Raw genomic sequence first — 26,099 nt, forward strand, 5'->3', positions numbered from 1 at the left:
ACTTTCACTTGCAGGACTTTTGAATAAAAATCTATCCAAAGAGGTTTGCTTTTGCCTGCCTTTTAAAATGTTACGGAAATGTGACAAACAAGTGTTATTAAAACATGCTGAAGCATGACTAGTTGGAACTTTTTCTGGGTGTTTCTTTTCAATGAAACTTGAAAGCTTCTCCCACATTAACAGCATTTCTTTAATTTCACTTGTAGAAATCACTTCCTCTGACTCTACCTCCTCCTCACAACTAACCTCTGTATGTTGCATCATCTGTAGCTCCTTCAACTTCTCAGTTGAGAGTTCTACAACTAGTGGCAGCTTCCCGAATCACAACTCATATCTCAGAATTTTGCTCGGATCTTGAACAAAAATATGGACCAAGTTGCAGCTCGTATCTTTAAAAAAAATGTTGGTCTGCTCGTATCTCAAGGTACCACTGTATATTAAGGCTGGAAAAATCCAGTATGACTTTCATTATCTTCCCATTGTAAATAACTTACACCTTTGTTAGGTAATCTACCCTGCTCAACAGTAATCAAGCCTCTCAGCAGTTTGCAGCTTGGAGCAGTTTGGCCAAATTAGCAAGTCTTTAGGATCCACATTTCATTCTATTTAATAATGAGTGCTCTGTATAAGTTCTCATTAAAATTTTAAAAATGTAGAGATGAAACTATTTTATATTTTCAATATTAAAGCCGGCTGTAAAGCCAGGAGCCACCATCGTGGCCACTCACATGGAGGTTCGCATTAAATTCAGACAAACGGTAGTAAAACAATGGAGCCAAGAACTGGTGGGCCATCATCTTTAATCCTAGCTTGCACTTGGCAGGCAAGTAAAAACACACACTGGGCTCCAAAACCCACTCATTCAGTGCTCACAAAGCTACTGACTTTATCCGAGTTTCCTAGAATCAAAAGCTTCTAGCTCACTAGACTTATTCAGCTCTATTCCCCATCTCCTTCCTTGTCCCTGCACAAACTGGCTTCTCACTCAGCACTCCACCATCTTGGCTGCCTCTCTTCTCCATGTGGCCTTACTCTGCTCTCTACTCTCTAATGCTAATCTCAGGAACCAAGAGAGCAAGCTCCCGGTCTGCCCCACTTTGTAGTGCAGAAATCAAAACCTTTAATCCAATATACAAAATAGGGAAGTCTCTAATACAAAGTCACGTATCTGAAGCATGATGGGATTGTGCCACCCCACATCAAAAAGGGTGGGAAAGGCTTAGTCCTAAAACCAAGCCCCAGTCTACAAGGATCCTGCCTGCCCACAGCCTGCCCCCAACACACATTAATATAATCATGCCTATCCTAAGCAATCACCTGGGCAACGGGCTTCCATGTGGGCAGCGCTATCTTTAACAAAGTGAGCATAATATATTGTATCTGCCCAACACCCACATTTCCAATTTTTGCATGCAAGAACTTAATTTAGGCCTTAAAAAATCACATTTTAGACAACTTAAGCAAAGCCTAAACACAAACAAAAATCAGACAAACCAGACAAATCATAGAGAAACCAGGATTTCAGAGTACAATCATTAGAAAGATGCCTGCTTAATTTTAATCAGGGCATTTTTTGAGAGGGACAAAAGAAGGATGAGAATAAACAAAATTCTCTCAAGAAAAATCTTGAAGCAGCCACATGAAAATTTTGCATGGCCACACCCAGACAGGCGTCCCTCACCCTAATTTCCAGGCAAAGAATAGGAAAAAAAACACCCCGAAATGATATTTCTGTAGCTAAAACATTAAAGAAAATCAGACAATAACAGGAAAAAGCTGCAACTTTCCTAAAACCTAAGTCTTCTATTCATTCTCAAATTCTAATAGCTCCTGCAACTGTCACCCTAGATTGATTATGCTGAGATTGCTCTTTACCTCAACTCTATTTGAGCGGCAAACTTTGTCGATGGGGACGGTGAAAGCTCTACTGTCCACCTCCCTGAATCACCTGCCCCTCGGCAGTAGCCGCCACCTGTGAGGGCTGGACCCAGCGGATTTACAGGCAGAAGTACTTCCCTGACCTTCCTTCTTTTGTTCTGCTTTTTATCAAAGAATCCTGGAAGCCTCTCCTTAAGCGCTGAGGCAAAAGCAAGACCTTGCATGTATGAAGTCCCAACATCAGCGCATATTCTGATATAATCCTCTGTATCACCCTTCTTGTGGTGAGGCCAAAGTGTAGCCTGGCAAACAGAATTAGCATATGTTAGCTGTTTTACTAAAATCCTTCCTACTTCTTTGTCCGCCACTATTCCTTCAACTGCCTGAATCAGCCGAGAAACAAATTCTTGAAATGGCTCATCAGCGTCTTGCCTAATTTTGCTCAATTCCTCCATTTCGGCCCCTGTCTTATGCAGGCATTTCCATGCCTGTGTGGCTATCTGGTTAATCATTTGATAAGTAATTAGTTGATACTCTAATTGAGCCGCCACAGGGGCATATTGTCCTTCTCCAGTTAACATATCAGCAGTAACAGCAACCTGCTCTTGCCGGTTTCTCTCATCCTGCTCAGCGGCCTTTTCGTAAAAGTCTGATTTCCATAACAAATAATCACCCCCAGGGAGACTGGCACAAGCAATCGCCTTCCAGTCATTTAGGGGAAGAGCCTTTGCACTAATAGTATCTAATAAACCAAGTGTAAAAGGGACAGTAGGCCCATACCGAGCACAAGCAAGTTTAAATTCTTTCAGAGTTTTAAAAGGTAGAGGCTCACGCTCTCACACTACATTCCCTTGATCGTCCCGTCTTTTTACAACAGGAAAACAGTCAAAGCCATTTAGTGTTTCCCCTTTATTTCGAGCCTGATCTATAGATTGTTGCAGATCTATAGATCTATCGACTCTGCAATCAGCCTGATAAGGGTACAGAAGAGCAGAGGGTTGAACGGAAGAAGGAGCAGAGGGTAGTGGAGGCTCAAAGGTTAAAACAGCCACAGCCGCGAAGTTTTCATCTCTCGAGTCATCCTCAGACTCCAAGGTTTTCTCATATTTACTTTCCTCCATCTCTAGCTCACCCTGATTAAACAACATTTTCTCCTCAAATAAAAACATCTGTACAAAAAAAAAGGGTCCCTCACTTTTGACCCTAACTGTCCCATAATTTCTCACTCCCGATTATATTATCCTGCAAAACTCTGCTTTCAAGCATTACGGTTTTTTTTTTGTTTGGTTGGGTTTTTTTTTTGTATTTTTCTGAAGCTGGAAACAGGGAGAGACAGTCAGACAGACTCCTGCACGCGACCGGGATCCACCCGGCACGCCCACTAGGGGCGACGCTCTGCCCACCAGGGGGCGAAAGCATTACGTTTTTAAAAGCTTTACTTATGGCACTCTTACCTAGGGAGAGTTCCATCACCTTTCTTCTTTTGTTTAGTGTTCCCTTTCTCGAGTCCATGATTCAGGCACCACTTGTTGTGAGCCCACCGTGACTAGCATATTCAGGAGTGGTGCGGAATTAAAAAAATATACTTAAAGAATTAAAGATAGGTTTGGGAGGGTTTTGCAATTACTGCTGACAGAAACACCCCTAGCAGAGAAAACATGGTCGCCCCCAGAAACCGCATCCTTTTTTATTTATAGGGCAAAGTGGGCCATTAGCAAATCAATGACTTTTCTGATTACAGTTTCCAAGGCAACCCAAAAATTCTACCACGTGCAAAACCCCTACCAATACATAAACATACACAAAGAAGCCAGTCTTTCCTTCTGGGGAACATGGGGGGAAGGACGAGCATCACAGCTAACATGGAGGTGTGGGGAAGGGCTTAGCTTTTTGCAAGCGAGGTGGAGGGTTGGGCAGCAGCCAGTTCCCCACACCTCTGTCCCCAGAAATAACTCTAAAAACTCTGTTGATTTTTCGGTCCCTGACACACACAGGTGAAACAATACCGTATGTTGCGGCTCAGGACCCAGATCTCGCTGGGTAACCCTCCTGGCCATCGCTAGCTCCCGGGAGCGGGGCAGCCCTTTCTGTGTCTCTGCCTTTCCTACCAGTCTCAGTGTGGGTTCTTTGGTGGTCCTTGGCTGTAGAAGCCTCTTAGTTTAGTCCAAAGTTGATCTTTCATGATGAGTGTTCTCAGAATTGTTGGAATCCATGGGAGTCCGAAAAGACCAGAGTAACAGGCCTTATTGAAAGGAAGAAAGGAACCCTGCCAGGCACTTCTCCCAGGGAGAAGGGCACCAGTACAAGCTAGGGGACGAATTTTATAGGGTAAAGGAGAGTCTTGAGCAAAGTGGGTGTTGAATCAAAAGTCCTGGTATGTCCAGAATGCTCTTCCTTGGGGTGCCTTGCCAGCTTCTTGGAATTCCTCTGTCTCAGGGGCAATAGTCCAGTGAGTAAGGGTGAGGTCTGACAGATAAGCGGAACATCAAAAGGGCAGTTTGGAATTCACATAGCTATCATTTCTCAACTCTGTGGTATGATAAAAAAGAAAAGAGGTGAGGGGAAGGAAAAGGTATGGGGTTCAGGAAGGAGGTTTGTCTCGGACTGGCTATCTTCTGGAGCTTCTTCTTGCTGTTATCCCTATTGGGGCCTCCTTCATGAACCCCCCTGGGGTAGTTGGAATAGAGGTTGTAAAAGCATTTGATTGTAGGTAATCCTGGAGATTTCTCTCATTCGAGCCTGCAGGAACTTGATAAAGAAAGAAAAAGCATTAAAATTAGGTAGAAATTTAGGATTGGTCCTATAATTGGTGCTAGCATCGAGAATAAGGGATTTTTCCACCATTGTTCCAGAGTAGGGGTGTTTTTATAGGGTTCCAGAGTTTTCTGTTTTGCGAGGGCAGGTTTCAGGGTTGGTATGTAGGGTTAGGTAGATTTTTCCAATTTTCTGATTGGCGAAGGTCTGCATGTGGTTCTGTAAGAAACTAGTGAACAAACCTAAGAGGCAGGGTTCAAAAGTTAGAAAAATAAATAGGAGAGTGTGTAGATCAATGAAAGGCAATAGTCAAGACACCCAGTTTGTGAGAAATCATTGATTTCATGTTTATGAATTCGCTGGGCTTCAGAGAGAGAGAGAGAGAGAGAGAGAATAAGACAGGGCAGTGGCCAGTCCCCCTGCCCCTAACCTATTTTTATAGAAATTCTTAAATCAACAAGAAGAGGGACTACCTGTACAGCTCATTTGGTTCTTAGATTGATGGGTAGTGTACTAGGAATTGAAAGAGGCTAATGGGGTGGGATTACATTGATATTTGGGGTGAGATAGATTAGGGTACAGGTTTTTGCCCAATTAGTAGAGAGACACATATAGGTGTTGGTCCAACATAAGTAGAAAGCCCCTGATTGGGTGAGGCAGGTTGAGAGGTGAATAGAGAATAGAAGGAGAAGGGGTTGGTTTTGTTACTCTGTTTCTGAGCTCCAGATGGTCAGGGTGGAAGAAAGAGTGTCCCAATAAGTGGGGAGAGTAGAGGATTGTTAGCTAGGGTGACTGATTAAACATTCTTTGAAAACCAGTTTTCTTACTGTACAAATTCTTTTTTCTCTGTACAAACTTCCTACAATCTGCACAAACCTTCTACAACTTACATAAACCTTCAGCTTTCATGCACTTTCTTATCCAGAAATAACTGACCTTCATAACAACTTGCTTTTTCCTTTTCTTTCAAAAGTATTTCCATACCTTATACCTTTTATTATCAAAACCATACAATTTCTTTCTAGTCAGAACTCCTGATTTAAAAATCTTTAACTTTTAGTGACAAGTTGACTTTCTTTTTACCCTAGTTTCCCTTTTCCCAAAGTCTGATTAAAAGAGTCCTTAGTTTTTTCATATATTTGCCATACATAGACCAAACAGCTTCTGGCTTGTGGTTGGAGTAAGGCATGCCATTTTTCTACTTTAGCAGCAGTGGGAGTTGTCAGGATCACGGTGTGTGGACCTGTCCACATGAAAGTCAGTCCTTGGGTGATGTACTGCTGGAAGCATCTCTTGGACAGTCTTTGAACAGTTTGCTGAGTAACCTGTAAATCCTGCAAGTGCTGAGGGAAAAAGTGGTTACATTTCTACACTTTGTAGCTAGAGTTTAAGTTCTAGTGACCACTGCTTCTACCTGGAATTAGTAGCAGGTTCCCAGCCTACAATAGGCATGGAGCATTGAGACAAGAGGAATAACGGAGACACTATACATTAAATAAAGCAATAAAATCAGATTGTCAATACCCACAGTAGAGATCTTTGAGGGATAAATAAAACTCAAATATTCAGACAAGGCATAGTAGATGGCCCTTGTGTTTACAAGAAACGAGATCAGCTTATCTGCTACTTTGAAGAAATAGCTTAGGCTAATGAACAATATCCTTGGGCCTTCAGTGGCAATTCCCAGAGAAGTCCATAAAGGAGTAGAGGCAGGCCACTTGTAGATATGGGGTCCGAAGTCAAAACCATCAATCAGGAAGGGGTGTTTTTAGAGAGAAATTTGGAGGTCAACCGGGGAAGGGGAGGGAGAAACTCCTTACCTTTCTGCTCCAGCAGGAGTTCAGGACAGGGACAGACCGCTGGCCAATCAACCTACAGGCTATTTATGTATCTTAAAGCCTCTTCCTGGAGGTCTAAAAACTGTTGTAGTTCTTAGAACAACAGGAGAATTAACATCTCTGAACTCTGTGAGAGACTGTGAAAGGGTCATACCAGGACCTCAGTATAAAGGAAAAGCAGGGCACCTTTAAAATCCAAGCAGAGGTTCTGGAGGCCACCATGGACAAATAAAAAGTTTTGCCTGCTCTGTTACTTTTTTTTTTTTTTGTATTTTTCTGAAGCTGGAAACGGGGAGAGACAGTCAGACAGACTCCCACATGTGCCCGACCGGGATCCACCTGGCACGCCCACCAGGGGGCAATGCTCTGCCCCTCCGGGGCGTCGCTCTGTTGCGACCAGAGCCACTCTGCAACCTGGGGCAGAGGCCAAGGAGCCATCCCCAGCGCCCAGGCCATCTTTTGCTCCAATGGAGCCTTGGCTGCAGGAGGGGAAGAGAGAGACAGAGAAGAAGGAGAGGGGGAGGGGTGGAGAAGCAGATGGGCGCTTCTCCTGTGTGCCCTGGCCAGGAATCGAACCCGGGACTTCTGCACGCCAGGCCAACGCTCTACCACTGAGCCAACCAGCCAGGGCCTGCTCTGTTACTTTTTTATATATATATATTTTTTAATTTTTTATTTATTCATTCATTTTAGAGAGGAGAGGGAGAGACAGAGAGAGAGGAGAGAAAGAGAAGGGGGGAGGAGCTGGAAGCACCAACTCCCATATTTGCCTTGACCAGGCAAGCCCAGGGTTTCAAACCGGCAACCTCAGCATTTCCAGGTCGACGCTTTATCTACTGCGCCACCACAGGTCAGGCTTTTTTTTTTTTTTTAAACAGATTGCCAGGCCCGCCCCCAGAGTTTCTGACTCAGGTCTAGTGTAGGGCTTAGCAATCTGCATTTCTTTTTTTTTTTTTTTTAAAGATTTTATTTATTCATTATAGAGAGGGGAGAGAGAGAGAGAGAGAGAAGGGGGGAGGAGCAGAAAGCATCAACTCCCATATTTGCCTTGACCAGGCAAGCCCAGGGTTTTGAACCGGCAACCTCAGCGTTTCCAGGTTGACACTTTATCCACTGTGCCACCACAGGTCAGGCCTGTTACTTTTAATAATACTATAAAATATAAGTTATTCCAAATGTTTTTTTTAACCAGGTGGTCTAGAAAAGCATTTAATACTACTATTAATTCAATTTAATTAATGCCTTTTAAAGTTCTTAACAGAAGCCTGACCAGGTGGTGGCACAGTGGATAGAGCATCGGACTGGGATGCAGAAGACCCAGGTTCGAGACCCTGAGGTCACCAGCTTGAGCACGGGCTCATCTGGTTTGAGCAAAGCTCACCAGCTTGGACCCAAGGTCACTGGCTTGAGCAAGGGGTTACTCGGTCTGCTGAAGCCCCATGGTCAAGGCACATATGAGAAAGCAATCAATGAACAACTAAGGTGTTGCAACGAGAAACTAATGATTGGTGCTTTTCATCTCTCTCCATTCCTGTCTGTCCCTATCTGTCCCTCTCTCTCTCTGTCTCTGTAAAAAATAAATAAAAATAAAAACAAAGTTCTAACAGAAAATGTTTGTTTTGCCTGGGTTTACAAAAGGTTCCTGTAATCTGTTATATCTTTTGAAAATACATTTTTTTGCTAATAAAATATATTGTCAATATAAAACAACTTCTAAACTTGTAATAATTTTTTTATGAATTTATTTGAGCTGTTTTTGGAAATCCTCAAAGTAAACCTGAAGGTTAAGGTTTAAGCACCTAGGTTAAGGCAGGACTGGGGGATAAATAATGGATGGCTGGGTTTAATTTTGGTCTTTTTCAATTGGAATTACTTAACTGCAAGTCTGAACAAAGAAAACCTTTACTGGATAAATGAGAGCCTGAACTTGCTCAGCTCCTAAGATAAAGACACTTCCTCCCTCCAGCCTGAATCTCAGGTATTCTTAGGTGCCAAGAATCTGTGTGGAGGTGTTGAGAGGGTATTCCTTATGATATGTAGGCCACCCCATAGGGACTTCCAAACTCAACTGTAATTAAATAATTGACTCATCTGGGCCCTGGCCGGCTGGCTCAGTGGTAGAGCGTCGGCCTGGCATGCGGGGGACCCAGGTTCGATTCCCGGCCAGGGCACATAGGAGAAGCACCATTTGCTTCTCCACCCCCCCTCCTTCCTCTCTGTCTCTCTCTTCCCCTCCCGCAGCCGAGGCTCTATTGGAGCAAGGATGGCCTGGGCACTGGGGATGGCTCCTCGGCCTCTGCCCCAGGCGCTAGAGTGGCTCTGGTCACGGCAGAGCGACGCCCCGGAGGGGCAGAGCATCGCCCCCTGGTGGGCAGAGCGTTGCCGGTGGATCCCGGTCAGGTGCATGTGGGAGTCTATCTGACTGTCTCTCCCCGTTTCCAGCTTCAGAAAAAAAATAAAAATAAAAAAAATAATTGACTCATCTGGAGACACACACAGGAAGGGTAGAAGCTGGGGAGTGACACATAAGAGGGTTTGAGATGACTTGGAAGGTGAATCCACTGGGAGCTCATCCCACAAGCAGCACACTTGAACCCACTACAGAATATCCCTAGAAATTTGTTCAGACTTTGTAGATATTAAAAAACAAACTAAAATTAACATAGAAAATCATACTTTTAAGGTCAACAGCCCCAAGGAAACCAGCTCCCCATTAATAATCCTGCAGGTTAACTTGCAAGTATCTATTGAAATGGAAAATTTTAGTTTGAAGTAGTGGGGAACTTGTGATCCCTCTGAAGTGATTTTTTTCTGTGCTCAATTAGAAAATGCCAGCTCTCCGTGCTCATGGTTAGAAAGAATAAACATCATTAAAATGTCTATATTACCCAAAGCAATTTATAAATTCAATGCAATACCAATTAAAATACCAATGACTTACTTCAAAGATATAGAACACATATTCCAAAAATTTATATGGAACCAAAATAGAACATGAATAGCCTCAGAAATCTTGAAAAGGAAGAATAAAGTGGGAGGTATCACACGTCCAGATATCAAGTTATACTACAAGGCCATTGTACTCAAAATAGCCTGGTACTGGCATAAGAACAGACATATAGATCAATGGAACAGAACAGAGAACCCAGAAATAAACCCACACTTTTATGGACAACTGATATTTGACAAAGGAGGTAAGAGCATACAATGGAGTAAAGACAGCCTCTTCAACAAATGGTGTTGGGACAGCTAAATGCAAAAAAAATGAAACTAGACCACCAACTTACACCATTCACAAAAATAAACTCAAGATGGATAAAAGACTTAAATGTAAGCCGTAAGACCAAAAGCATCTTAGAAGAAAACATAGGCAGTAAGCTCTCCAACATCTCTCGCAACAATATATTTGATGATTTATCTCCACGGGCAAGTGAAATAAAAGACAGGATAAACAAATGGGACTATATCAAACTAAAAAGCTTTTGCACAGCTAAAGACAATAAGAACAGAATAAAAAGACGAACTACACAATGAGAGAACATATTTGACAATACGTCTGATAAGGGGTCAATAACCAAAATTTATAAAGAACTTGTAAAACTCAATACCAGGAAGACAAACAATCCAATCAAAAAATGGGCAAAAGAAATGAATAGACACTTCTCCATAGAGGACATACAGATGGCCAATAGGCATATGAAAAAATGCTCAACATCACTAATCATTAGAGAAATGCAAATTAAAACCACAGTGAGATATCATCTCACACCAGTCAGAATGGCGCTCATCAACAAAACAACACAGGCCTGACCAGGTGGTGGTGCAATGGATAGAGCATCGGACTGGGATGTGGAGGACCCAGGTTCAAGAACCCGAGGTCGCCAGCTTGAGCGTGGGCTCATCTGGTTTGAGCAAAGCTCACCAGCTTGAACCCAAGGTTGCTGGCTCCAGCAAGGGGTTACTCAGTCTGCTGAAGGCCCATGGTCAAGGCATATATGAGAAAGCAATCAATGAACAACTAAGATGTTGCAACGCGCAATGAAAAACTAATGATTGATGCTTCTCATCTCTCTCTGTTCCTGCCTGTCTGTCCCTGTCTATCCCTCTCTCTGACTCACTCTCTGTCTCTGTAAAAATAACAAAAACAAAAACAAAAAAAAACAAAAAAACCCCACAAAACAACACAGAATAAGTGCTGGCGAGGATGTGGAGAAAAGGGAACCCTCCTGCACTGCTGGTGGGAATGCAGACTGGTGCAGCCACTGTGAAAAACAGTATGGAGATTCCTCAAAAAATTAAAAATCGAACTGCCTTTTGACCCAGCTTACCCCACTTTTAGGAATATACCCTAAGAACACCATAGCCCTGTTTGAAAAGAAGAAATGCAACCCCATGTTTATGGCAGCATTGTTCACAATAGTGAAGATCTGGAAACAGCCCCAGTGTCCGTCAGTGGACGAGTGGATTAAAAAGCTTTGGTACATATGTATATATATTATGGAATACTACTCAGCCATAAGAAATGATGACATCAGATCATTTACAACAACATGGGTGGACCTTGATAACATTATACTGAGCGAAATAAGTAAATCAGAAAAAACTAAGAACTATATGAACCCATGCATAGATGGGACATAAAAATGAGACTCAGAGACATGACAAGGATGTGATGGTAACAGGAAGTGGGTAGAGGGGTGGGGAGGGGGCGAGGAAGGAGAGAGGGGTGGGGGAAGGGTAGGGGCACAAAGAAAACCAGATAGAAGGTGACGGAGGACGATTTGACTTTGAGTGAAGGGTATGCAGCATAATCAAAGGTCAAAATAATCTGGAGATGTTTTCTTGGAACATATGTACCCTGATTTATCAATGTCACTGCATTAAAATTAATAAAAATAAGATTTTTTAAAAAAAGGGGAGAAGACTATTGGAGAAATATCAGATTTTATTTTGCATATAGGGTATTAAAACATTGAATTAAATATGCTGCTGCCATATGGTTAACATTGTTAAAATTAACACATCTTAATATTTCCACACTGCAGTGAGTTTTCTTTGGTTTTATATGATATGTATGCATGATGTAAATAATGTAAGTGCATATAAGATTAAAGTCATTTTTAAAAACTCTTTTCCTCACCTGACCTGTGGTGGCGCAGTGGATAAAGCATCGACCTGGAAATGCTGAGGTTGCCGGTTCGAAATCGCTTCTTTCCAAATGGTTCCTGGGAAGCTTCCTTTGGTGGGCTTGATTGTGGGCGGTCCTAGCCAAAGTGGGCGGGTCTGAGTTCTCCACGTGACCATCCCTCCATCCACCAACCTTACACTAACTTCACATCTTATTCAGAGTAAAAGCCAAAACTCTTAATGTGGCCTACAAGTGCTACATAATCTGCCCACACAAACTCCCTGTCCTGTTAAATAACAAGCCTTTCCCCCTTCTACTCTCCCTATCTGCACACTCTCCTCCAGCCTCAGTGGCTTCCTTGCTGTTTCCCAGATATATATACTAGGCACATCCCACCTTCGGGCCTTTGTATTTCCTGTTTCTTTTGCCAAAAAATGATTTCCCCCGGATAGCCACAGGATTACTTACTATTCAACTGTCATTTCAGTGAGAGTCACCCTAGATAAAATTTCAACGTCCTTCATACTTCCTCTCTTCCCTGTTTTATTTCTCCTTAGCAATTACCATTAACTAATATACTGTATGCTTTGCTTATTTTGTTTACTGGCTAGCTCCTGCACTAAAATGTAAGCTCTAGAAGAAAGGAAGATTTGCTTTTTCACTGTTATATCCCTGTATCTAGAACTGTGCTTGACCCTTAGTAGATACTCCATAAATATTTGTTTAATGAATGTTAAATAAATGAAGTAATTTAGGAAGTCATACTGCTATAGCCTTTTTTTCCAGCAACTAAAAAAAAATTGTCAATTCTATAGGTAAAGTGGTTTCAGAACTGTAAAATTTGGCATTTTTTAAACGAATAATTTTAAATGAATATATTATTAAAATGTTAATAATTAGCTGTCTAGATGACTTCAAAGAAACAAGGAGAGGCATTTGGAAGCATCCAAAATATTTTAATAGTAAAGAACTAAGAGTAAATCTTAATTTGTTCCTAGAGTTCAACGGCTAACTTTACAATTTGAAAACTTAAGTCAAAACAGTTTTCATGAATACAAGAAAAAGTAAAAACAAAATACAATCATCTAATTTTCCAAATACAATTATAAGCTTTCAGATAATATGTGGTTATTTCACTTTTAGAACAAAATATAAAATATAAAGAAACAATTTATGCAAATATCAAAAAGACTCAATTTCAGAAAAGTTTGACTCATTATAAAGTGAGAAAAAATTAACTTTAAATTTTATTTATTAGCATCCTGAATCACATTGGTTTGCTTAAATTATACAAATAGACTTTCTGCTTCCTTTAGCTTTTTTTTCCTATCTACTTTAGCAATTACAGCCCAACGGTCATCCCGCATTTTCCTCATAGCTCCAAACTTCCGTGCAGATCCAGAGGTTGTTAGAGATGAAGGGGTCTGAGTACAAAATAAAATCATAATGTTTAATAAAAAAAATAATAAAGTCTAGAATTTGAAATCTGCTTTCTAAAATAAATTTATAAGTTACCTTTTCTGGTGTTCTGACACAAAAATGAGAAGTTGTTGAATGATTATTCTTGCTTAGGTTTTTCAATGTCTCTTCCTCAGTAACCATGCTCTTAAAGAAAAATACAAAAATATAATTTGGGGGCTGCCATCATTATTATTACATTAAAATTCTGTCAACATATCACATAAGAAGAGGAAGAGGCAAAGGAAGAGGGAGGAGGAGAGAAGAGGGGGACCAGAGAAGAAAAACTAAAGAAAGAAGACTATGACAAGTGCTTGCTTCGGCAGCACATATACTAAAAGTGGAACGATACAGAGAAGATTAGCATGGCCCCTGCGCAAGGATGACACGCAAATTCGTGAAGCGTTCCATATTAAAAAAAAAAAGACTATGACAAAATAACCTCAATCTGCCAAAGACCTGGATTTTAAATTCTACTAACTATATTCCTGAAAGGTTATGTGAAATACAAGATATGTATGAATAGTATTTTCTACTCATTTCTATTTCAGTTTCAGAGTCTTTACATTACCACTTTCTCTTCCCCTTACCCCAACCCAACTTACTCAAATTCATACTTAAGCTCTATATAAGCATTTAGCCCTGGCTGGTTGGCTCAGTGGTAGAGCATAGGCCTGGTGTGTGGATGTCCTGGGTTCGATTCCCATTCTGGGCACACAAGAGAAGCAACCACCTGCTTCTCCACCCGTCCCCTCTCCTTCCTTCCTCTCTCTCTCTCTCTTTCTCTTCCCCTCCTGCAGCCAAGCTTCCATAGGAGCATTTGCCCAGGCACTGAGGACGGTGCCATGGCTCCACCTTAGGTTCTAATAGAATGGCTCCGGTTGCAACAGAGCATCACCCCCTAGTAGGCTTGCCAGGTGGATCCTGGTCAGGTATATGTGGGAGTCTGTCTCTCTGCCTCCCACTTCCCACTTAAGAAAAATACAAAAAAAAATTATATCATATACCAATTTTTAAGTTCTGAGTATCCCAATTCTCCCAAATAACAGCTAACACTTATTTAGTACTTTCTTTAAGTCAGATACTGTTTTAAGATACTTTGCATATTTTAGCCTTAATCTAACACTTTTGTGAAGTACACAACTATTCTCATTTTAAAGGGGAGGAACTGAGACATACAAATATCAAGTAACTTGCTCAAGATCATACAGCTAGTAAGAGGTAGAACCAGGATTCAAATCCAGTTAAGTTGGCTCCAGAATCCATTTTCTCCCCCCCCCTTTTTTCCTTTTCCTTTCTTTAAGCTGGAAACGGGGAGAGACAGACAGACAGACTCCCGCATGCGCCCGACCGGGATCCACCCGGCACGCCCACCAGGGGCGAAGCTCTGCCCACCAGGGGCGAAGCTCTGCCCACCAGGGGGCGATGCTCTGCCCCTCCGGGGCGTCGCTTTGCCTCGACCAGAGCCACTCTAGCGCCTGGGGCAGAGGCCAAGGAGCCATCCCCAGCGCCCGGGCCATCCCTGCTCCAATGGAGCCCTGGCTGCGGGAGGGGAAGAGAAGAGACAGAGAGGAAGGAGGGGGGGTGGAGAAGCAAATGGGCGCTTCCCCTATGTGCCCTGGCCGGGAATCGAACCCAGGTCCCCCGCACGCCAGGCCGACGCTCCACCGCTGAGCCAACTGGCCAGGGCCCAGAATCCATTTTCTTAATGAATAAGTTACACAAATTTAGTCAAGTAAGCAATCAGTTCACATTATCTTTTCCTGCTCATTAAAGTCATGTTTATAAAAAAACATCAGAGGCTTCATGGATGAAAATATTCATATTTTCATGAATTCTAATATTTTTAACAGAATTCAGTAACACTGGGGAACAAAATTTTTGTTGCATCCACAAAAACACTTGTTCTTACCTAATTCGAGTGTGCTGATCTCAAATATGACATTAGCGTTTCTCTGTAAGCTACAATTTTTTTGCAATTCAAGATTTTAGGTTTTCATCTTATTGTAAAATTTTCAACATTTAGTTTAACATAATGAGCTAGAATGTCTTCTTGGGCATCATCTTTGTGAAAATATAATTTATATAATGCAATAAATAAACTAATACACTAAAAGATATGACTGCATCAGAATTTGTCTACAATTTCAAAATAGAACATATTAAAACACTTATTTTAATCACAAAATTTGCGCAAAACATTTAAATGCTATTCAGACAAATATTTGCGTTTGTAGCTCTTGCATTTGTGTACTTGTTGAGGACAATCTCGTTTGATGCTCCAGCAGTAGTCTGCTCATCACTAACAGCTCCAAGATTTTCGGGAAACTTATCAAGGTGACTGTTCAGGAAGTGAATCTTAATGTTCATGTTACATCCAATGTCGTGGAAAGCCAACAGCATCCTTTGAACCAGAAGTTCATAGTTTTCTGCTTTTTTGTTGCCAAGGAAGTGCTTTGTAACTGCCACAAAAGACTGCCATGCTGCTTTCTCCTCCTTATTCATCTTCCTGGCAAATTCTTCGTCACGTAGGAGGGTTCGAATTTGAGGTTCATTGAATACACCTGCTTTTATCTTCTCGAAAGACAAGGCAGGAAAAGCAGAAATAATATGTTGAAAGCATTCACTTTCTCTATTCAAAGCCTGAATAAACTGCTCATTAAGCCAAGTCTGATGTGAAGTGGGGGAAAAATGATCCTGTCTCGATTAACTACAGGTTCATTCACAGTATTTTGCATCCCTACTTCCAGAGCTTCATGTTTCAGCCACTCCTTCTGTGTCCAGTGTTTCTCCCGAGCTCGGCTATCCCACAAACACAGAAAGCAAAGATACTTTGTGAAACCTCTCTGTTGTCCTAGCAGGAAATTTACCATTTTAAGATCCACACAAATGATTCAGTTATGCCCCTCATACTTCAAAAAGTTGAGGACAATTTTTATGTCATTGTAATCTTCTCGCAGATGAGTTGAATAACCAATTGGAACTGCTGCATACACATTACCATTGTGTAGGAGAACACATTTCAGACTCCGTTTAGAGCTGTCAAGAAACAGCCACCATTCTGTTGGACTGTAAGTGGTAACACGTAGCTGGTTGAGAAGACTACTGATATCATGACAGTAAACAAAGTGTTTGTCTTCAGAAAAAAAGTCCACAAAAATTTGTTCATGCTGGGATACTTTAGCTGACCGGTGAAGTACATTCTTTTCTTGAAGCCTGGAGGCTAATAACTCAGCTGCTTTCTTTGATAGGCCCAAATCTCTTACTAAGTCATTCAATTCGGGTTGGCTAAACTGCTGAGGGGTTAATGACTGCTTGGCATCAGAAGAAGACCCTTCAGATTCTACAACCATTTCCTCATGCATCTTATCAAAATACACTTGATCACCATGTTCACTTTCTTCGTCCTTAGAAGAAATAAAACCATTGAAAACTGGAACCGGGAGTGCCTCAGAGTGTGGGATAGGTCATATTGCTGAAGGAATATTAGGATATATGATCATATGCCATTTTTTTTTTTGCCGATGCCCTTTGTATGGATCAGACAGAAATAACAGTCACTGCTGTGGTCCTTAGGTTCACGCCAAACCATGGAAATACCAAAAGGCATTCCTTTGCGTTTTCCTTTTGTCCAGTCACGAAGCATTTCCTCACAATTATGACACACAATATGAGGAGCCCAATTCTTGTCTTGATCGCCAAGGGGAACTTGAAAATAGGCAATATATGCAAGTGTCACAAATGATGAAATATTGTGCCTTTGACGTTGAAGTGTGTAACAGCTACATATATAACAGAAGGTGTCAGGACTATTCTTACATTTACGCCTACTCGAAGAAGGCATGATTCAATCTTAAAACAAGAGGGTGTTTTTATCAGATAATAATTTTTACATTTAAAAACAACTGCAATTATGTAAAAGTGATGTTTGTAAAACATTAATTGCCTTATGGTTATGTTCAATCCAAGAGTCATTGCCCTTTAACTCCAATTTAAAAACCAATGCATGTCATTAACTAAAACAAAAAGAAATTAAAATTGCATAAAAATTAGAGCATGCACCAAGAAACGAATTTCAGATTTGGAATCAGCAGTGCAGAAATGTATAAAAACAGTTCTAAAACCTCATGCAACAGAAAATGAAAAAATATTGTTCCCCAGTGTAATCTATAAAACGCTGCCTTTTCAAATACAGTGGTACCTTGACACATGAGCACTTTAAATCATGAGCAATTTGAGAGACAAGCAGTCACTTGCGGGATTTTTTGCTTTAAGTCACAAGCGGATACTTAAATCATGAGTGTTGGGCAAATGAGCTTGTAAAATTTGTGTTTTTTGAGTTTTCTCACTTTTATTGTTAAAAATAGCCATGGGCAGCCATCTGTGAAATTGTTAAATACCTTCCTGCTTGGGAAGGGCCATTGTTATGCTAATGTCACTTCCCCCTCCACCAGCATCTTTGCCTGACCTTGAAGGTAAATCATTTCATAAAACAGTTTATTTCTTCACATTCTCTCTTATTATGTGTGTGTATCTGTCTCTCTCCTTCTCTCCCTTATAAAACGAATAAGAATTAAAAACAAATCAATTGACTATGTGAGAATTAATTTTTAAATCTTTTTTTAAGTGAGAGGAGAAAATATAGACAGACTCCTGCGTATATATATGATATATATGTGTGTGTATGTGTATTTATTTATAAAGTACATTTCCTTATTTAAAAGCATATAAAACAAAAAATTTGTGTGGTTTTGGGGGGCCAGAATGGATTAATTGCATTCTCATTAATTTAAATGGGGAAATTCAATTTGACACACAAGCAAATTGAGTAACAAGCTCAGCCATGAAATGAATTAAACTTGTGTGTCAAGGTAACACTGTATGTTTAGAAGCAGTATGCACCAACTGACCAGCTTTTTAGAAAAGAAGTTATTTTAAAAGTGTGTTGTAAAATATCATTAAATCTTTACTTAGTGAACAGTAACTAATCATTCATTACTAACTGTCCATATGAAAATAATAAATTAACCCAATTTAGAACAAAACCTTTCATGTTCTTTTAATTCTATGTAGTCACCTTTTCATATTCTTTTTTTTTTTTTTTTTTTTTGTATTTTTCTGAAGCTGGAAATGGGGAGAGACAGTCAGACAGACTCCCGCACGCCCACCAGGGGCGACGCTCTGCCCACCAGGGGGCGATGCTCTGCCCCTCTGGGGCGTCGCTCTGCCCCGACCAGAGCCACTTTAGCGCCTGGGGCAGAGGCCAAGGAGCCATCCCCAGCGCCTGGCCATCTTTGCTCCAATGGAGCCTTGGCTGCAGGAGGGGAAGAGAGAGACAGAGAGGAAGGGGGGCGGGGGTGGAGAAGCAAATGGGCGCTTCTCCTATGTGCCCTGGCCGGGAATCGAACCCGAGTCCCCCTCACGCCAGGCCGACGCTCTACCGCTGAGCCAACCGGCCAGGGCCCCTTTTCATATTCTTATTGGCTATTTGTATATCTTCTTTGGAGAAATGTCTAGTCAAGTCCTTTGCCCATTTTTGAATTGGGTTGTTTTTTTGTCATTGTGTTATGGCATAGCAGTTCCTTATTACTCTGGATATTAACCCAATGTCAGATATAAGATTTGCAAATGTTTTCTCCCATTCTTTAGCTTGTATTTTCACTTTTTTAATACCAGTGTCTTTATGTACACAAAAGTTCTTAACTTTGATGAAATCCAATTTTTCATTTTTCTTTTTTTGCCTGTGCTTTTTGGTATCATATTCATGAAGTCACCGCCAAATTCAATGTCATTAAGATTTCCCCAATGTTTTCCCTCAAAGAGTTTTAGAATTTTAGCCTTTATGTTTAGGTCTCTGATCCATTTTGATTCCATTTTTATACATGGTATAGGTGAAAGTCCAACTTCATCCTTGTGTATAAAAGTCTCCTAGCACCAACTGTTAGAAAAAACTGCCCTTTCTCTATTGAATGGTGTTGGTTGGTACTTTTGTCAAAAATAAATTGACTGCCTGACCTGTGGTGATGCAGTGGATAAAGTGTCAACCTGGAATGTTGAGGTCACCAGTACAAAACCCCAGGCTTGCCTGGTTAAGGCACATATGGGAGTTGATGCTTCCGCTACTCCCCTCTTCTGTCTCTCTCTTTCTCTCTGTTGGGCAGATAAAAAATGTATTATGCTCACTTTGTTAAAGTGAGGCTGCCCACATGGAGGCCGTTGCCCAGGTGATATTAATGTGTGTTGGGGGTGGGCTAAAGGCAGGCAGAATCCTTGTAGCCTGGGGCTTGGTTTTGAGATTAAGCCTTTCCCACCCGTCTTGATGTGGGGTGGTACAATCCAATCATGCCTCAGAGAAGTGACTTTGTATTAGAGACTTCCCTATTTTGTATATTAGATTAAAGGTTTTGAATCTACACTATAGAATGGGGGCAGAACGAGAGCTTGCTCTCTTGGTTCCTGGGATGATTAGCATGAGAGAGCAGAGGGAGCAGAGCAGAGAGCAGAAAGAGGCCATGTGGCCAGGAGAAGCAGCCAAGATGACTGAGTGCTGAGTGAGATGCCAGTTTGTGCAGAGTTTGTATCTGGGATAAGGAAGGAGATGGGGAACTGAGGAGAATAAGGCTGGTGAGCTAGAAACCTTTGATTCCAGGAAACTAGGATAAGTCAGTGGCTTTGTGAGCACTGAATGTGAGTGGGTTTTGGAACCCAGTGTGTGTTTTTACTTGCCCGCTGGGTGCAAGCTAGAATGAAAGAAAATGGCCTATCAGTTTTTGGCTCCGTTGTTTCTGATAGATACGTGAATTCCAAACTGCCCTCTTGCTGTTCCGCTTATCTGTCAGACCTCACCCTTACTGGACTATCGCCCCTGAGACAAAGGAATTCCAAAAAGTTGACAACCTGCCCCAAGGAGGGGCTCCGGACATACCAGGACTTTTGGTTCAACACCCACATGTTCGAAGCCCCCCAAGGAGGAGCATTCCGGACATACCAGGACTTTTGCCTCAGTATCCCCTCAGGCTCTCCCAAACACTATATAACTTGCCCCTAGTCTGTAACTGGTGCTCTTCTCCCCCAGGAGAAGTGCTCGGCAGGGTTCCTTTCTTCCTTTCAATAAAGCCTGTTACTCTGGTCTTTCGGACTCCCATGGATTCCAACAGTTTCTTTACCGACTGTCCGAATCCAATGCGAACCTGCATGGGCCAGGCGGCTGTGATAGTGGCCCTGGCTTCTGGCTTTACACTCTCTCTCTCTCTCTCTCCCTTCTAAAATGAATAAAAATTAAAAATAAAATCAATTGACTATATATGTGAGAATTAATTTTTTTATCTTTTTTTAAGTGAGAGGAGAGGGAATATAGACAGACTCCAGCATGAGCCCCAACCAGGATCCACCCAGCAACCCCCATGTGGAGTTGATGCTCAAATCAACCAAGCTATCCTCAGTGCCTGAGATTGCCAATGTTCAGACCAACTGAGTCACTGGCTGAGAGAGAAGAGGAAGGGTAAGAGAAGTAGATGGTCATTTCTCATGTGTGCCCTGACCAGGGATTGAACCTGGGATGGCCACATGGCAGGTCAACGTTCTATACACTGAGCCAACTGGCCAGGGCCAATTTGTGATATTTATAAGCTCTCTATTTTATTACATTGGTCTATATCTTTCCTCATGACAATAATATATACTATTTTAATTGCTAGTTTTGTAGTAAGTTTCAAAGTCAAGAACTGTTAAATCCTCCAACATTATTCTTCTTTTTCAAGATTGTACATGAATTTGAGTATCAGATTTTCCTTCCTTCTTCCCTTCCCTCCCTCCCTCCCTCCCTTTTCTTTCTTTCTTTAAATGTTTGGTAGAATCCATCAATAAAGCCATCTAGTCACTCACTTTTCTTTCTTGAGAGGTGTTTTGATTACTAGCTCAACTTGTTTTTTTTTTAGTGAAAGAGACAGAGAGAGGGACAGACAGACAGGAAGGGAGACAATGAGAAGCATCAATTCTTCACTACAGCACCTTAGTTACTTGTTGTTTATGTTCTCATATGTGCTTTGACCCGGGGGCTACAGCCTAGTCACTGACCCCTTGCTCAAGCCAGTGACCTTGGGCTCAAGCCAGTGACCATGGGGTCATGTCTATGATCCCAAGCTCCAGGCAGTGACCCCACACTCAAGCTGGATGAACCCATGCTCAAGCTGGCTACCCCGGGGCTTTGAACCTGGGTCCTCTGCATCCCAGTCTGACACTCTACCTAGTGTGGCACCACCTGGTCAGGCTACTAGTTCAAATGTTTTATCATTATTATTTCAAGTGATCAATAAAACCCATTATGGATTACCTTTTTAGAGTAATTTAAACAATTGTATGCAATTATATATATAATATTATCTTATGTTCATTGTGTTGTAAACTGTGATTCTTTTTTCAAAATGGAATGAACCTGACCCGTGGTGGCACAGTGAATAAAGTGACGACCTGGAACACTGCGGTTGCCAGTTCAAAACCTTAGGCTTGCCTGGTCAAGGCATATATGAAATTTGTTACTTCCTGCTCTTCCCTCTCTCCTCCTTCTCTAAAATGAATTTTAAAAATCTTTTTAAAAAATGGAATAAAATTATGAGTCATTCTGATTCCCCAGTCAACTAAGAAACTAGCTTAAATTCATACTACTAGAAACACAGTAATGTCTAATTCTAGAGGCTCATGCTCTTTCTAATTCTCATTATAGTTTTATGTACTTTGACTTCAGTTTGAACTGGTAGTTATTATGTACAATGAGTTAGGTAGGCTTTGGAGCCAGACTGTATCCAAATGCTGGTTCAATGCCTTAAGCTATATGATTTTGGGCAAGATACATGTATGACTTAGTTTCCTCATCTGTAAAATGAGAATAGCAACACCATGTATACTTCTACAACATGAAATTCTTGTAAGAAATAACTGAAATAAGGCATATAAAGTCTATATAACAGTGCCTGTTTCACAGTTTTAATCATTAAAATGTTAAACATTATCTATAAAACAAACAGGTATAGAGTAGGAAGTCTATATGTTAACTTTAATAATTAGGCCCTTATATTTCAACTACTCATTATTGCAGGACAAATGAAAATAGAAGGTTGAAAAACAGTAGAAAAGCTTAAAGGATCACATAGCTATGAATGGGAATAATGAAACAAATGACTTTAACTGTTATTTTGTACATTCTTCCATTAGTGTGATGAGGTATATCTGTTTTTAAATGAAATAAATCTAAGTTTAAGTGAATTAATCTAAGTTTTAAATAAAATAAATCTAAGTTTATTGAGGATTCTCAATAAATTATTGTGCCTTTAGGAAATCTGGTATGGGCCCTGGCCGGCTGGCTCAGCGGAAGAGCGTTGGCCTAGCGTGCGGAGGACCCGGGTTTGATTCCCGGCCAGGGCACACAGGAGAAGCGCCCATTTGCTTCTCCACCCCTCTGCCGTGCCTTCCTCTCTGTCTCTCTCTTCCCCTCCCGCAGCCAAGGCTCCATTGGAGCAAAGATGGCCCCCACGCTGGGGATGGCTCTGTGGCCTCTGCCTCAGGTGCTAGAGTGGCTCTGGTCGCAACATGGCGATGCCCAGGATGGGCAGAGCATCACCCCCTGGTGGGCAGAGCGTTGCCCCATGGTGGGCGTGCCGGGTGGATCCCGGTCGGGCGCATGCGGGAGTCTGTCTGACTGTCTCTCCCTGTTTCCAGCTTCAGAAAAATGCAAAAAAAAAAAAAAAGAAAAAGAAAAAAGAAAATCTGGTATGTGTGGAATACACTCATGAAAGGAAGTAATTAGTCATACAAAGTACTAGGAGAAATAGCCTCCATAAACAGGCCACCTTTAATAACTTTTAAAAATAATTTTATTTATTGATTTTTAGAGAGAAGAGAGAAAGAAAGGCAGTGGGGAAGGAGCAGTATGTGGTTTGACCAGGCAAGCCCAGGGTTTCGAACCCATGACCTCAGTATTTCAAGTAAATGCTTTATCCACTGTGCCACCAGAAGTCAGGCAAGAATTAACTCTTTAAAAATGATAATGTTGGCCCTGGCCGGTTGGCTCAGCGGCAGAGCGTCGGCCTGGTGTGCGGGAGACTCGGGTTTGATTCCCGGCCAGGGCACATAGGAGAAGTGCCCATTTGCTTCTCCCTCCTTCCTCTCTGTCTGTCTCTTCCCCTCCTGCAGCCAAGGCTCCATTGGAGCAAAGATGGCCCAGGTGCTGGGGATGGCTCCTTGGCCTCTGCCCCAGGTGCTAGAGTGGCTCTGGTCGCGGCAGAGCGACGCCCCAGAGGGGCAGAGCATCGCCCCTGGTGGGCGTGCCAGGTGGATCCCAGTCGGGTGCATGCGGGAGTCTGTCTGACTGTCTCTCCCCATTTCCAGCTTCAGAAAAATACAAAAAAAAAAAAAAAAAAAGATAATGTTATAGTTGTCAACCAATACCTTGATATAGATTTCAACCAATAAGTGGTGCAAAATAAACATGTATAATATGCAAAATCAAGAGGGTCCCTGAATAACATATTTGGCTGCAGCAGTATTAAAAATATTCACCTAACATTTTTTTTAAAAAAATAAAAAGAGCCCTGGCCGGTTGGCTCAGTGATAGAGCATCGGCCTGGTGTGCAGAGGTCCCGGGTTCGATTCCCGGCCAGGGCACACAGGAGAAGCGCCCATCTGCTTCTCTACCCCTCCCCCTCTCCTTCCTCTCTGTCTCTCTCTTCCCCTCCCGCAGCGAGGCTCCATTGGAGCAAAGATGGCCCGGGGCGCTGAGGATGGCTCCTTGGCCTCTGCCCCACGCACTAGAGTGGCTCTGGTCTCGGCAGAGCGATGCCCCGGAGGGGCAGAGCATCGCCCCCTGGTGGGCAGAGCGTCGCCCCCTGGTGGGCGTGCCGGGTGGATCCCGGTCGGACGCATGCGGGAGTCTGTCTGACTGTCTCTCCCCGTTTCCAGCTTCAGAAAAAGAAAAAAAAAAAGAAAATGTGGTAAAGCTCCTTTACAATACTCTTATGGGGAAAAAATGGTTAATTAACTCATATGTCAACTATGTTATAGCAAGTATTTAAAAATGCCATGTTTTCTGAAATTTATAAAAATTATCTGAACCCTAATATCTTTAAAATGCTGTAAAAATAAAGTTCTATTATACTAGAGTTCTACTGTCCTTCAGTATTGCATTAATAGATATTATGAACACATATTATACATATATATCAAGAAATAGACAATAATGCAAACAAATAATTATTTGCAACATGCTTACCAAAAGATCAGTAGATTCTGAACTATCTGAATTAATATCAAACTCAAAGACCATTTTTCTCTTTTTAGTATTTTCTTCAATGGGTACATTCTTGTTTTCTCTTTGTTGCGTTTTTAATTTTGTTGGTGTCTTCACAGTATATGCCTAAAAAATACATTATTCCATCAACTAAAACATATGTTATTAACAAAGGCAAGTTGAGTGTTTAGTAATCAATAACTCTACATTATTATTGGCATGTATACAGAGTACAAATCTGGGATAAAAATTTAATTCAGATGTTCTTTGTAATAAAAACTTTTATAAAAATATACAATATGAACTTCTATTTTTACTGCCTGAGGTTGATGTGCTCCAATGGAGCTATCCTCAGCACCTGGGGCTGACACCTGAACCAACTGAGCTACTGGCTGCGAGAGGAGAAGAGGGAGAGAAGAGAGAGGAAGAAAAGGAGAGAAGCAAAGATGGTCACTTCACCTGTGTGCTCCCTTGTAGATTAACTGTTTTTCTCTTGCTGCTTTTAAGATTCTTTGTCTTTAACCTTGTGCATTTTTATGATGTGTCTTGGTGTAGGCCTCTTTGAGTTCATCTTGTTTGGGATTCTCTATGCTTCCTGAACTTGTATGTCTATTTCTTTTACCAGGCCAGGAAAATTTTCTATCATTTTTTTCATACAGGTTTTCAATTTCTTCTCTCTCTTCTCCTCTGGCAACCCCATGATGTGAATGTTGGTATGCATGAAGTTGTCCCAGTGGCTCCTTATACTGTGTTCATTTATTTGGACTCTTTTTTCATTCTGTGGCTCTAATTGGGTGATTTTTGCTTCCTTATATTCCAAATTGCTGATGTGATTCTCAGCCTCATCTATTATACTGTTAATTCCTTGTAAATAGTTCATTTCAGTTATTATATCCTCATTTCTGCATCTTTTTAATGGTTTATGTCTTTTTTTATGCTGTTGAAGTTCTAAGTTCAACTACTCTTCCCCTAAGTTAATTGAGCATCCTTATAACCAGTGTTTTGAACTCTGCATCTAGTAAATAGCTTGTCTCTGATTTGTTTAGTTCTTTTTCTGGAGATTTGTTATGTTCTTTCATTTGGGACATATTTCTTTGCCTCTTCATTTTGACAGTCTCCCTGTGTTTGTCTCCATATATTATATAGAGCTGCTGTTTCCTGAGATTAGGAAAGTGGTCTAATGTAGTAGGTGTCCTATAGGGTCCAGTGGCCACAGATTCTTCATTCACCCAAGCTGGACACTCATGGTGCACCCCCTCTTTGAGCTGTGTACATCCTCTTGTTGTAGTAGAGACTTGATTGTTGTTGGCACATCAATGGGAGGGATTTACCCCAAGGCAAGTCAGCTGCAAGGACTGGCTGTGACCACCAACCGCCATGGAGGGTCAGTTGGTCAGGGGCCCATTCCACAAACAGAACTTACTTAAGCAGGACTCTGTGCCTCTTGAATCTGCCCCTTGGGTGTGTCACTGTAGAAGTGTTTGGGTGATGCTTTGAAGTGGTCTGAAGCTGTCCACCAGGTGCACTGGCTCTGGGTCCTCTTAAGAGGTGCAGGCCAAGGTCAGCTGCAGCCTGGGTTCTGCCCAGGGCTACTCAACTTGAGCTATAAAGTGGTCTCCAGATGGCTCCTACTTCTGATGGGCTTGAGATGCCCAGGAGAGGCCTTTCTGCAAACCATGGCTGGCTGCTGCAAATACTTAGCCTCCAGCCACTTAGTAAGAGGTTTGGGGTACACTGAGGCCAGATGCTACTTGTTTGAGAA

The 26,099-nt window shown here is 41.7% G+C and overlaps 1 protein-coding gene and 1 non-coding gene across 2 annotated transcripts in view; one reads left to right on the forward strand and one right to left on the reverse strand.

Moving 5' to 3' along the window:
- Window positions 1-12,754: 12,754 nt before the first annotated feature.
- Window positions 12,755-26,099, reverse strand: part of SYCP1 (synaptonemal complex protein 1) — an 84,757-nt gene continuing 71,412 nt past the window's right edge. Inside the window, exons 30-32 of the mRNA XM_066246802.1 lie at window positions 24,320-24,463; window positions 13,114-13,203; window positions 12,755-13,022 (exon numbers count right to left, since the gene is read on the reverse strand). Coding sequence (XP_066102899.1) covers window positions 12,885-13,022; window positions 13,114-13,203; window positions 24,320-24,463 — 372 coding nt within the window. The 3' untranslated portion in view covers window positions 12,755-12,884. The remainder of the gene's footprint in view (window positions 13,023-13,113; window positions 13,204-24,319; window positions 24,464-26,099) is intronic.
- LOC136315783 (U6 spliceosomal RNA) lies at window positions 13,367-13,473 on the forward strand. The gene has a single exon (XR_010727572.1). It is a non-coding gene; the product is annotated as a U6 spliceosomal RNA (small nuclear RNA).

The sequence above is a fragment of the Saccopteryx bilineata genome, chromosome 11 (assembly GCF_036850765.1).
Source record: "Saccopteryx bilineata isolate mSacBil1 chromosome 11, mSacBil1_pri_phased_curated, whole genome shotgun sequence".
In the NCBI taxonomy this organism is placed as follows: Eukaryota; Metazoa; Chordata; class Mammalia; order Chiroptera; family Emballonuridae; genus Saccopteryx; species Saccopteryx bilineata.